This window comes from Cyprinodon tularosa, unplaced genomic scaffold (assembly GCF_016077235.1).
Source record: "Cyprinodon tularosa strain WSP-4 unplaced genomic scaffold, ASM1607723v1 ctg176, whole genome shotgun sequence".
Classification (NCBI taxonomy): Eukaryota; Metazoa; Chordata; class Actinopteri; order Cyprinodontiformes; family Cyprinodontidae; genus Cyprinodon; species Cyprinodon tularosa.
The window spans coordinates 589,101-602,894 of record NW_024038582.1 but is presented as its reverse complement, the minus strand read 5'-3'; the positions used below and the strand labels follow the sequence as shown (position 1 = coordinate 602,894).

The 13,794-nt window shown below is 36.6% G+C and overlaps 1 protein-coding gene across 1 annotated transcript in view; it reads right to left on the bottom strand.

Annotated features, from left to right (window-relative positions):
* Positions 1-4,639: 4,639 nt before the first annotated feature.
* Positions 4,640-13,794, bottom strand: part of bmp7b (bone morphogenetic protein 7b) — a 43,189-nt gene continuing 34,034 nt past the window's right edge. Inside the window, exons 4-7 of the mRNA XM_038281826.1 lie at positions 10,528-10,731; positions 7,572-7,648; positions 6,993-7,103; positions 4,640-6,807 (exon numbers count right to left, since the gene is read on the bottom strand). Coding sequence (XP_038137754.1) covers positions 6,658-6,807; positions 6,993-7,103; positions 7,572-7,648; positions 10,528-10,731 — 542 coding nt within the window. The 3' untranslated portion in view covers positions 4,640-6,657. The remainder of the gene's footprint in view (positions 6,808-6,992; positions 7,104-7,571; positions 7,649-10,527; positions 10,732-13,794) is intronic.

Below are 13,794 nucleotides of genomic sequence, written 5' to 3'. Positions count from 1 at the left end.
AATTATATACATATATTTAAACATCCATGCTGTCTAAATAAAAGGTATAGTGGTCAAAATGGGGGGGGGGGGGGGGGCAAGCAATGTTTTCCAATGTCATTACGTACTTAGTTTTTGCAAAAATTGTTCTGCATAACATTAATATTACATATACTAATACCTACATTAAATTGATTTTGAAGTTATTATTAAAAAAATTATTTATCTAGGAGTAATTTCACCGAAAACTCCTAGATGACTTGCAGAGACACATCATTTTTTCTTTACCCCATATGACACAAAATTAGGGTCTTAAAAGAGCAGGAATTCTGTACATATAAACTATAATGTTAATATTTACAACTAAAACAAAGTAACTATTAATATATGAAAAATCTAAATGTGTAATAAGTTTAAACATGCCTCATGATAGCATTACTGATGCCATAATCTGTATTAGAGGGCAAGAAAAACGGTATGGGTGGTCACAGGGGTGGTCAATAATTGGCTAAGGGTGGCCATGGTCACCCCTGGCCCCCCCATCTAGCTCCGCCCTGCGATAAAAATTACCGGCTTCAAGATTGTTAAAAAATAAAAATAAAAAATTGGGGTGAATTTGAAAATTGTGGTGGTGTCAGATGGACTGAATTGGGCTATTCGACATTTTTCTTTCATTTCATTTTGAAAAATCCTTCTATCAGATTTACAGATAATGGTCTGAAATAAGTAAAATAGAAAAATGAGGCAATTTAAAAAGCCCTTGTTAATATTAAAGGTCAGAGGATAATGAGCAACGCTCATACTCCTAGTCTTCTGCTTATCTGGGACTGGGTCCGGGTCCTCAGAGGGAAGCCCGAGTTGCTCCAGGACCAGCTGAGAGACATTGTCCCTCCAGTGTGTCCTGGGCCTCCTCTCATAGGGACATGCCCGAGACACCCTCCAAGGGACAAAATTATTTCAGTTTTGAGGTCTGGGGCAAACATCTTATTCATTGTCCTTACTAACCCACTTTTATTAATAATCATTCAGCAGAAATCTAGTTCTGAAAAGAGCATGAATTCTGTAAATCTTTGATATCAGTATATGGATGTGCAAAATTAACCACAGGGTTTTTGTTGTCAGGTAATTGTTTACATATAGAAAATTAAAATGTTAAATATGTTAGAACATTCCACTTGAGAGTATTTTATCCATTATTCAATTCTTTTCATGACCACAAGTGAGAAAAGCAATAGTAGCTCACATAGGCCTATCCATGTTTTACATTATAAATGAAGGTGGTAAGATTTTTTACAAAAAAAAAAAAAAACACCTGAGAGAAAAATGTAGTGATCCAAGTAATCATTTAAACAGTAGAAAAAGGCCATTCAAGTACTATTACTGTAACTATCCATCCACCCATCCAACTCTGTACAACTGGGACAGACCACCAGTCCAGCATAGGCTCACCTGTGATGGACCAAAGGATCCTGACATCACATTTTAGAAGAGTTTCCAACAAACACACAGTTTCTGTAGGTGCAAATTCAGGTATTAAAAAAATACAAATAAAAAGCATGATTACAAAATAACAAATACAGGCTGAAGAAAATTTTCCTTTAATATAATAATTATGTGTAACAAAAATACTTTACAGATTAAAATAGCCTAATTATTAACAACAAAAGTCTTGTAAATCTAATACAGAAGTAATTCACATGACTTATTCAGTTCAAATATGATATTCAATATGATGCAAGAAAGAACTTTGGAAATTAATTGTTTAGTTACTTAATGTAACTTTGGAGAGAGGATGTCATAAGCATTTTGTTTTATCAATAAAACTCTTCTATCTGCCTTCTTTCTTTTTTGTGTTTTTCTGGTTAAACAATAGCAATTTTCACCTTAAAGGCTTGAAATGGACCTGCAGATTTTGCCTCCACTACCATTTTCTTGGGTGGTAAATATATAATGCCATGAAGTTTAAAGTCTGTTTTCCCTTAGCATGTGATCCCTTTTCAAGAAGCTTAGAATGTATCTTTGGTTTTCATTGAACCTTGATGGGTAAATGACAATGATGTAATTGGTGAAAATATGACATAGCTCCTTTAAGTTTGTTACGTCTCACAAAACACACCAGCTAGTGTTGCCTTTCTCCAAATTTATTGTAACAGTTCAGCAGTAAAACATAGTTGAGAAATTGGAGCGCACTTTTGAAGAGCTTAGCCTGCTCTTAATAAATATACCTTTTATACAACAGATTGTATTACAGCAGAAAAGTACAAACCTGAAAATATTGAATGTACAGAGCAACATGCCTCAAGGTGGTCTGTATTTCTAAAAAAAAATGTTCATAATAAATGAATAAAAGGCTTATGTCTAAAAAAAAATGATACAGCATTCTATACATGGAAATAAAATAAAGAATACAAACGGCATCACAGGAAATAAATACACATGAGATTTTCTTTGCAAAAACAATATTTACACAGTATTATACATCAAGGGAAAGGAGTCCTGTATCCTCCACTATATATATATATATATATATAAATATATATATATATATATATATATATATATATATATATAAATATATATATATATATATATATATATATATATATATATATATATATATATATATATATATATATATATATTTATATATTGAATACTGCTGTTTTGCAGGTTCTCCTAGGTAGAAATAATGGAGGGGTCTGAAATTGTTATCGTAGGTGCATTTCGACTGTGAGCTACACATGACTATGAATCTCCCTGGGACTGGGGCTCCATGCACGATCTCACCTGGTGGAGTCTCAATGATCCTAAGAAAGGTGAAAAATCAGCCCAGAACATGAGAGGAGGAGCTGATCAATGACCTGAAAAGAGCTGGGAACACCATTTCCAAGGTTACTGTTGGTAATACACTAAGACGACATTATTTGAAGGAAGCTTCTCCTGCTTAAACCAGCATATGTTAAGGCTCGTCTTAAGTTTGCCAATGACCGGGGCTATGTATCGAGAGATTTTGGGGAGCATCCTCCTTCCCCTAGTTAGAGCATTGAAGATGGGTGGGGCTGGGTTTTCCAACATGACAATGACCCGAACCACACAGTCAGGATAACCAAGGAGAGGCTCTGGAAGAAGCATATCGAGGTTCTGGCATGGCCTAGACAGTCTCCAGACATAAACCCAGTACAGAATCTTACGAGGGAGCCATGTCTCTTAGCGTGGACATGTACCTAGAATGACAATAGGATGACCCCTCCATGATTTCTAAGTTGGAGACTTTGTGAAATAGCAGGCTTTTAAAAAACTTAATTTTCTTACTGTATGAATATATATATATATATATATATATATATATATATATATATATATATATATATATATATATATATATATATATATATATACTCACCGGCCACTTTATTAGGTACACCTGTCCAACTGCTCGTTAACACTTAATTTCTAAGCAGCCAATCACATGGCAGCAACTCAGTGCATTTAGGCATGTAGACACGGTCAAGACAATCTCCTGCAGTTCAAACCGAGCATCAGTATGGGGAAGAAAGGTGATTTGAGTGACTTTGAACGTGGCATGATTGTTGGTGCCAGAAGGGCTGGTCTGAGTATTTCAGAAACTGCTGATCTACTGGGATTTTCACGCACAACCATCTCTAGGGTTTACAGAGAATGGTCCGAAAAAGAAAAAACATCCAGTGAGCGGCAGTTCTGTGGGCGGAAATGCCTTGTTGATGCCAGAGGTCACAGGAGAATGGCCAGACTGGTTCCAGCTGATAGAAGGGCAACAGTGACTCAAATAACCACCCGTTACAACCAAGGTGGGCAGAAGAGCATCTCTGAACGCACAGTACGTCGATCTTTGAGGCAGATGGGCTACAGCAGCAGAAGACCACACCGGGTGCCACTCCTTTCAGCTAAGAACAGGAAACTGAGGCTACAATTTGCACAAGCTCATCGAAATTGGATAATAGAAGATTTGAAAAACGTTGCCTGGTCTGATGAGTCTCGATTTCTGCTGCGACATTCGGATGGTAGGGTCAGAATTTGGCGTCTACAACATGAAAGCATGGATCCATCCTGCCTTGTATCAACGGTTCAGGCTGGTGGTGGTGGTGTCATGGTGTGGGGAATATTTTCTTGGCACTCTTTGGGCCCCTTGGTACCAATTGAGCATCGTTGCAACGCCACAGCCTACCTGAGTATTGTTGCTGACCATGTCCATCCCTTTATGACCACAATGTACCCAACTTCTGATGGCTACTTTCATTAGGATAATGTGCCATGTCATAAAGCTGTAATCATCTCAGACTGGTTTCTTGAACATGACAATGAGTTCACTGTACTCAATGGCCTCCACAGTCACCAGATCTCAATCCAATAGAGCATTTTTGGGATGTGGTGGAAGGGGAGATTCGCATAATGGATGTGCAGCCGACAAATCTGCGGCAACTGTGTGATGCCATCATGTCAATATGGACCAAACTCCCTGAGGAAGGCTTCCAGCACCTTGTTGAATCTATGCCACCAAGAATTGAGGCAGTTTTGAAGGCAAAAGGGGGTCCAACCCGTTACTAGCATGGGGTACCTAATAAAGTGGCCGGTGAGTGTATATATATATATATATATATATATATATATATATTTAGTACAGTCTTTGCTTTATATGTCTTGTGCATTTACAGTATGGTGAGAGATCAGGGGAATGATCACGATCAAATAAAGTCAGTGAAAATTGAATATGGTGTCACTAGTATTCATTTGTTTTAACACAGATATCACTAGAATACAAAGATGATCATCTAAAAGGATTAGGTGAAAATGAACCAGTAAACTGCATTCTATAGGTAAAGTTTAAAGAATAGAATTGTAAATTATTAGACAAAAATGAAATCCAACGGCACATTTTTTAAAACAATATTTGCACACATTGTTGAAATATGCTGATGAATCGAATAGCATGAAAGTCGGCTGTCTCCGAACTGACAGCAAACATGACAAAAAAGCAGATGCAAACCTTCTGTTTTCATTTGTGTTTAGTTTGCAGTATCACAAACAAGAACATTTATTTGTTCTGCATCCTGCAGCTCATTTAAAGAGACCTTCTTCACCTGAGCAGGTAAATCAGTGAGAGCCTTTGTGTCAATAAAAAAGTAATGATGGGAGAAGCGGTAGAGCATATAAAAATAGAACTGCAGAGCTATACAAATTACAAATATACTGCCTTTAAAAGTTACAGATGTTAGCAGCTAAAGAAAAGGCAGTTCTGCACACTGCCGGTGAGCTGGCTGAGAGAAGGCTGCCAATCCTTTCCCTCATGTACAAGATAGCTTAGAAAGATAAATCTGTGTCGTAGGAAATGTTTCTGATTATAAAAAAGCAAAAACAAAACACAGTCATATTGTTGAAACTAGAGGAGCTCCGTCTAACACTCATATTTACTGTATTAAGAGCAAAAAGACAAAAAAAAACAAAAAACAAAATATTTCATATAATAAGCACTTAAGTGTTTTCTTTATATTTCCTCTGTGGGAAAATGAAGGTATTTTTCATCGTAACAAAAAACTTATCTTAAATTTTGCCCAGCTATGTACATTAGATGTTAGAGATTACATAACTATAATGATCAGCATGTTACATCCTTTTACAGCAGCAGGAATACTTGCTTTTCCTCTTATAAGTATAAGTAATTAGATCATATTATACTTTTATTTAAAATGATTTGTGCAAATACTTTTAAAACACGGTCCTTTTACTCATGAATATCATACCACTTAAGTCTTGAAGAGGTTCAGGCTTAAGCAGCTGTCATTGATCACGTATGATAATCTGACAGCAATTCTCAGGGATGAATCATCCAACCTCAGTGGGAAAGGAAATGGTAGTAGTTTTGCAGAATGGAAATATTCAGAAACTCTGAAAAAAGAAAATTACAGAAAACAACACACAACAAAATCAGAGACAGAGGGAGGGAGAGATGTTGTGGTAAAGGTGATTGTATCTCTACATTTAGTTCATCAGTGCAAAGTGAAACTTTGGTTAGTCACCAAATCTTCGGTAGGAGCGGCGGAATCTCATTCCATCACACAGCAAGCTAATGATCCAAATCTTAATATAATCCTAAATAAAAAGGGAAAATTATATGATGAAAAAGGATGCTATAGTAAGAGTAGGAAGGATCTCTATCTTTACAAAAGGGTTGAACATTAATTGGTGGAATAACTTGGATTTTCATTAGTAAATGCATTTATTCTGAAATCCGCTCAACAAATTGGACATTATGAATAGGAATATTTGTCATTCTTTTTTTTTCAAGTTTTGTTTATTATTAATTCCCTTTTCTCTGTTAAATGAAAAAGTTGAATAAACATCCTTAATCATATTTAGGTTTTTGTTCTTTTCAAATTTGCAAATAGCTTGCAAGTATTTGGCCCCATTTTGTTTTTTTATAAATGGGTTTCACATTTGCGGCTAAAAATGTATTTCTTTAAAACAAAAATACAGATGAGCTGTGCCTTTAAACGGGCTAAAAATCTGGTTTGTCCTTACAATGATATGTCATGATTAAATGCAGACTTTTCTCTCTTATCCATCTACAGCATTTTAATCGAGTTTACCGTCCATTCTGTCATTGTGTGCGTATGTGGGCTTTCCTGTGAAGAGGCTGATGGCTCAGAGGCAGCCGCAAGCTCTCACTACCATGCTGCGATACTTCTTGAGGATCACATTTGAGCTGTCATCAAAGTAGAGCACAGAGATGGCGTGGAGCTGTGTCGGTGCGCAGCAGGGTTTGGGAACCGATTCAGGATTAACAAAATGAACCTTGGAGGAAGAATAGGAGATAAATGATGACACGTCTTAGATGGGATTATAAGCTTTTTCATGATAAATGCTTTAGAAAATCTTGGTGTGCAATGATTATGTCTCATATTGGCCAAAAAAGTGATAAGATAAAGTTGGCAAATGCATGCTGAAATTTTATTTTAGTTGGTTTTACAGCTACTCACAAGTGTTTGCACAATAGCATGGTTTGTGGCATTCATATAGGAGTTGAGTGGGAAGGCACACTCTCCTTCACAGTAATATGCAGCATATCCTTCAGGAGCAATGATCCAGTCCTGAGAGAGAACAAAAGGAGAAGTTCAGAGAGACTTACTGGGTGTTCTTATCCTTTAAGATAATACTGCAAACTGACAAGCCTCTGGGCACTTTTGAAATGCATGAAAAAATGCAAATAATTTTATGCTAAGTGTCTTTCTAGAGATCACAAGAAGAACTGTACAAAAAATGCAACCATAAACAAAACATAGAATGTCATATCTGTGATTTTTTTTTAATCCCGTTTAAAATTGCTTTTATATTCAACTTTAACAATAATGACAAAATGCTAATCTTTTAAAGCTTCATATAAAACCCCAGATTGTTGTTTTTTGGCTGAATGAGTTCTCTCAGGGTTTCTAGAAATAAAGAAATTAGGTTTTATTCCAATCTCTGAAATAAAAATAATGTTTTAGGCAGCGTACAGACTTGGTTTTTATACTGATTTCTACAGTGCCAAGCAATCTTGGCTAGTACCATTTTTTTACCTGCCATCCTAGGTCACGGAAACTGACGTAGAGCTCATGCTTCTTGCACGCCTGCTTCTGATCAGTGCTGCTATTTTCTGAGGAAAAAAGAAAGAGAAATAAAAAAATACAATTCATGCATTCACAGTCGAAAATATGAAGTACTGACCTATAGTCCCTCAGAAATATATTCATACCTTGTTCAGGTTTTCAATATTTGAAACATTGTCACCAAAATTAGATGAGATTTTAAGTAATAGACATATGCAAGATAAAGTATAATGGAGAGATTGGGAACAGTTACAAATTAAATAGTAAAAAGTCCTTGCAGGGTTAATACAAATACCTTGGTGATACTGGATGTCTTTCAGGTAGAACCACAATTGCTTAACTGATTTATATTTAAAGCCAGGTTTAATCTACTAAAAATTCCCCTATCTATAGTTTTCATTGTTTTTTTTAGGAACACAACAGAACAAAGTATACCAATTTCCCCTCAGCTTCCCAATTATGCACTGCATTTTTTCCATCATTCAAAAAAAAAAAATTCCTAATAAAATAAAAATCCATTGGAATGTGACAAAATGTAGAAAAGTTCAAAGGGTATAAAAAATTTTCTAAGGCACTATCCATATAGCACGTTCTTAAAAACCATTGCCGTTCAAACCAATAGATGGGAAATTACCTCAAGATGTAGTATGATTTTTCTATCATTATTAAAGCATTTTAATAAATGGGCCACCAAGCTTGGGGGTCAGTCAGCTGTGATTCCCATTAGATGAAACAGATGTGCGCACAATGTATCTAAACCAGATTTACAACTTAAGACTATTCATTTTTGTTCTTTTCTTCACTTATTTTAGCATTCCTTTTTCTTTTAAAAATGAACAAAAAGAGCCTGTTTTCTATCCACAAGTATCATTCTGCTCTTCTGGTGACCAGCAAGGCTCTGTGGTGCGTTAGCTCTTGAAAGGCGCTCACATTGGAAATGATTATGGGAGACTGGTTCTCATCATTCCACTAAAGACCACTGGTATCCAAAGTTCCAAACAGACCCATTTGGCCCATGTGTCAAGGGCCTGGTTGCCCCACAGCGCACCACAGATGTGTTCCGCCATAAAAGCCTGAGCTGCCTTACCTCCAAGCGGGAAACTTGGCCCCAACCACTCTGTAATGCTCGGGTAAATAAACAAAGACAGGAGAGCACTATTTGAAGCTTTACAGTCTAATGTCTTAGAGCTTCATACAAACACTGCACACCTTCAAAACAAAGTTATTTAATGTGCATACTATTCTGTAACTTTTTGATGTCATTTTTGAAGAGTTTATATATGTTTATTGTAAGTACAGTTGCAGACCCAGATACTATAAATAAAAAAAACAAAACCTTTCCTCTTTTTTCTCTGTATCTCATAGATAGGTACTGCAATAGTTCTCCTTCACTTTAAAATGTTAAAGTTTTGCCATCCTACAATTGGAAACAGCCCTGGGTTTCTTAAGGTTATACACTACAAATAATGCAAAATTGAATTAATGAATATTTTGAATATTTTCATAAATACATCCAAGATTTATAAAAGGGTGTTTTTATTGTTTAGCCTTTGTTCTGACACCACTAAATGAAAAACAAAGCAAGCCAAAACTCTCAAAAGGGACAGAATTATTAAACAGACCTACTGTGGGTGATTCAATGTCAGTATAAACACAGCTGTTCTCTAAAAGCCTCAGAGGTTTGTTAGAGAACATTAGTGAACAAACAGCATTATGAGACCTAAGGATTTCAGCAGACAAGTCAAAGACAAACTGCTGGAGAAGTTCAAAGCAAGGTTAGGTTATAAAACAATGCCTCAAGCTTTAAACATCTAATTGAGTGCTGTTCATTCTGTTTTTTGAAAATATAGAAATTATGGCTCCTAAACTGATATGCTCAGCGAGAGGCAGCCATGAGGCCAATTTGAAGGTCATGAAAAGTCCAATTCGCCGTTGCTAAAAGGCCTTTTGGCCCACATTCAAAATGCTATAAGAACATAAATCAAACCATTACAAACTAGGCAGAGAACAAAGAAAGCATGTGGAATACAGTATGTTGGACAGATGAGACATTGATGCTAAAATCTTAACAGTAAAGTGACGCAGGACATCATCCTGAGCAGACAATATCCACTGTGAGTCAAATTCTGGCAGCATCATGCTGTTGGTATGCAGCTCTTCCTCTGAGATAAGGAATTTCAATGTTGATAGAATAGAGATCTGAGCTAAAAACAGGAGGAACACTTGTTATAGGATGCAGGAAGATGGATGATTTAGTTTTTAGAATGCCCCTGTCTGGTCAAACAAAAGGCAAGTCAGTAACTGGGGTAAATCAATGGTTGAAAATGAATGGTGCCTCAATTTAATCTAGTTGAGCTTGATGTATGCAGCAAAAAGGAACAGGCAAGAACAATCCTATCTTTGATGTACAAAGCTGGCAGAAATACTTTAAATGAAATTATCATGTAAGAAAAAGAGAAGTGTTTTAAAGGCTAAAAGCAAAGCATTGCTAACTTTTATGCTGTTAATTGTTTGAAAAGATGACAACACTCCTGCACTGCAAAAAATGTAAATCTAATTAAGTCATTTTTTCTTAAAATAAGTGCATTTTTTCTTGAATTGAGGGGGTAAGTGAGACATCTTGCCAATGAAATGAGACAATTTACACTTAAAATAAGAAAAAAGAACTGCATTGTCTTATTTCAAGTGCATTATCTATAAACTTATTCTAATAGTAAAAATACTCATTCCATTGGCAAACGATCTTATTTTCCTGCTTTAAATTAAGAGTAAATTCACTTAGTTTAAGACATTTTCACTTATCTCCAGATCATTTTTGCAGTGTGTCTTCTTTCAACCCTGGTTATTAGCTACGTCTTGTTTAGCTCGTATGAATATTACAGTATGAATTTATCATTGTATTATCATTGATACTTTTTATGTTTACCTGCAACATTGGCAACTCTAAGTGCTTCTTGGTTCCTGGAGCCTTTGGATCTGTTGGGGTTGCGTTGTTTGCCCCCTCCTGAAGCTGAACGGATGCTTCGAAAGTGCACTTCCGTCGCTTTGAAGAAGGCCACCATGAAGGGCTGTTTGTTCTGAGGTCCAGTGCGACCAATCAGCCCACCCAAACGAGGATTAATACTCTCTCCTGTAGGGGAGACAAAGAAAACTGTAACATGTCTGTATGTCATTTTGTTGTCCTATAACGTTAAACCTCTTATATCGATTACATGCTCAACTTGTGCCTTTTTTTTCTACTTGTGAAGATCACTGAGACTCATCAGATCAAAACAGATTTAAAAAACAAAATTCCCCCTAATGAAATACTTTCCTTTTTTCCACTTTCATCTTTTTTTTCACCTACTCTTCAGCCGCTGTTTGTGAGAGAAGGTTGTATGCACTTGTTTGTACATGCTCCACTATAAAGCTTTATACTCAGTCTAACCTACAATCATTCATAGATGAATCCGATGTACCCAGCCCATCCTTTCCATGACTTGAAAGCAGTTTTGTTCACTTGACATGTAACATCCTGTCTTCCTGCAAAAGATAGTGTTTTGTATACTCTTGTAGAGAATGCTGTTTGTTGAGAAAGATTTCTGAAGGCAAATATTTGTGCCTCCAGATAACTAACGCTTACTGAGATAAAGTGTATTTTCCGCATGCCTGCTAATGATGCTACGGGTATGACTGATGATGATGGTGATGAATGATGAGGTGATGACAGATGAAAGACGAACCAGTCTGATATATTTGCTAAGTGTACAAACACACATCTCATCTGAGCTTGGCTTTGTTGTGTTGTAATGTTAACCCTCATGTTTGTTGGACTCCAAAATGATGGACATAGCACACTTGGGTTTGTTAGGTTTAGACTAGAACACAGCTGGAGCTCTTGGAAATGTTTATTTGGAGCACATTTTATGGCCTACTAAGTGGAAACTGGTTACCTCTTTAACTTAAGATAAGTAGTTCAGGCCAAAAATATTCAGGCACTATCTGCAAAAGTTGTTTATAAGAACATTTAAGAAAATGTAAAGGTTTTCATGTGGATTTAATCTAACTAAACATTTGGCATAGTTTCAGCTGAACTGAATATGTTCATCGAAAAACTATTTTCCCTTTTTCTGATTCAGAGTGCTGCAATAAAAGGTGTTTGAGGGTGTGGGTTCTAATTGGACTACAGTTATAAAACTAAGCCTAGCATAGTTGCATCTTGTTATTGCATTGGTTTAATTCAAATCTCTTTGAGAGCTGCTGTTGGACAAAAGGACTTGATCGAAGACCATATGCCAGACCGAACTGAGCCAAAAACTCCCTTCCAGTCCACCAAGCCAAAACAGTAACATCCATCCTTCCCTCTTTCCATCTTATGTTTAATGAGTGCTCTACTCGGGTGTACCGTTTAGTCTTTGTTCAGTTTTAAGATACAATAATCCTGTTTGATTATTTGCTAATTCACCTGTTTTGCGTCACTCAAAGACACAATGATTGGAACCAAAGATCTCAAATTTGGACTCATCAGACCAAAGTACAGATTTCCACTGGTCTAATGTCCATTCCTTGTGTTTCTTTAGCCCAAACAAGTCTCTTCTGCTTGCTGCCTGTCCTTAGCAGTGGTTTCCTAGCAGCTGAAGGCCTGATCCACACCGTCTCATCTTAACAGTTGTTCTAGAGATGTGTCTGCTGCTAGAACGCACTGTGGCATTGACCTGGTCTCTAATCTGAGCTGCTGTTAACCTGTGATTTCTGAGGCTGGTGACTAGGATGAACTTATCCTCCGCAGCAGAGGTTACTGTTGGTCTTCTTTTCCTGGGGTGGTCCTCATGTGAGCCAGTTTCTTTGTAGTGCTTGATCAATTTTGCGACTGCATTTGGGGATATTTTCAAAGTTTTGCCAATTTTTCGGACTGACTGAGCTTCATTTCTTAAAGTAATGATGGCTACTCGTTTTTCTTTACTTAGCTGCTTTCTCTTGCCATAATACAAATTCTAACAGTCTGTTCAGTAGGGCTATCAGCTGTGTATCCAACTAACTTCTGCACAACACAACTCATGGTCCCAGCCACATTTATAAGGTAAGAAATCCCACTTATTAAACATGACAGGGGACACCTGTGAAGTGAAAACCATTTCAAATGACTACCTCTGGAAGCTCATCAAGAGAAAGCCAAGAGTGTGCAAAGCAGTAATCAAAGCAAAAGATGGCTACTTTGAAGAACCTAGAATATAAGACCTTTTTTGTTGTTTCACAATTTTTTGTTAAGTATATAATTCCACGTGTGTTAATTCATAGTTTTGATGCTTTCAGTGTGAATCTACAATTTTCATAGTCATGAAAATAAAGAAAACTTTTTGAATCAGTAGGTGTGTCCAAACTTTTGGTCTGTACTGTATATGTATATATACTTTTTTTAACCACTTTATATATAGGTAAGCTATATAATAATAACAACTGCTGAGGTATTACCAGGCCTTGTATGAGGTAACTAAAATGACACCCAGCCATATTAAGTTAAAACATTCATGCACAACCATCCATTCATTCTTCTGCTTATTCCGTCAGGGTCACGGTGGAGCTAGTGCCTATCTCCAGCAGTCCATGGGTGATAAGGCAGGTTACACATGTCGCCTGGGATGTTATGCAAGTGATGCAGTTCATACTAATGCCAAATACATAATACTGTAGGTAGGATGAACAATGTACGAACAGGTTGTTGTCTTGGTTTTACAGCTCTTACAAGCATGCTTAGTTTGAGGGATTGCATTCTAGTCAATGAATCAATGCAATCAACTGGTTTTCCTTAGATAGAAAACTTTGAATAAATTTGACTGTATGATCTGGTGAACTGTAAAATGCCTTGAGATGACATGTACTCTGAATTGGAGGTATATAAATAAACTGAATGGAATTGAAATCATAGTGAAGGTGCAGCATTATTTATCTGCTCCTCCTATGGACCGAGCCGAGGATCCCCTGAAATATTGGACATGGCAACAAACTTTATCCAAGTCTAAACCACCCAGCCAAACGGTACCTTACGCCAGCTGCCTCCTCTGTTACAGTACCTGTGAAAAAGTATTTCTCTAAGTTGGAGAAATTGTCTCAAAAAAAGGGAAAAAAAAGTTTGAGCCTCGCTACTGTGAAAAAAAAACACTTTTCTTGAATAGAATCACCTTAAGTAACACAAGGACCTTCTTTATTTCACCAA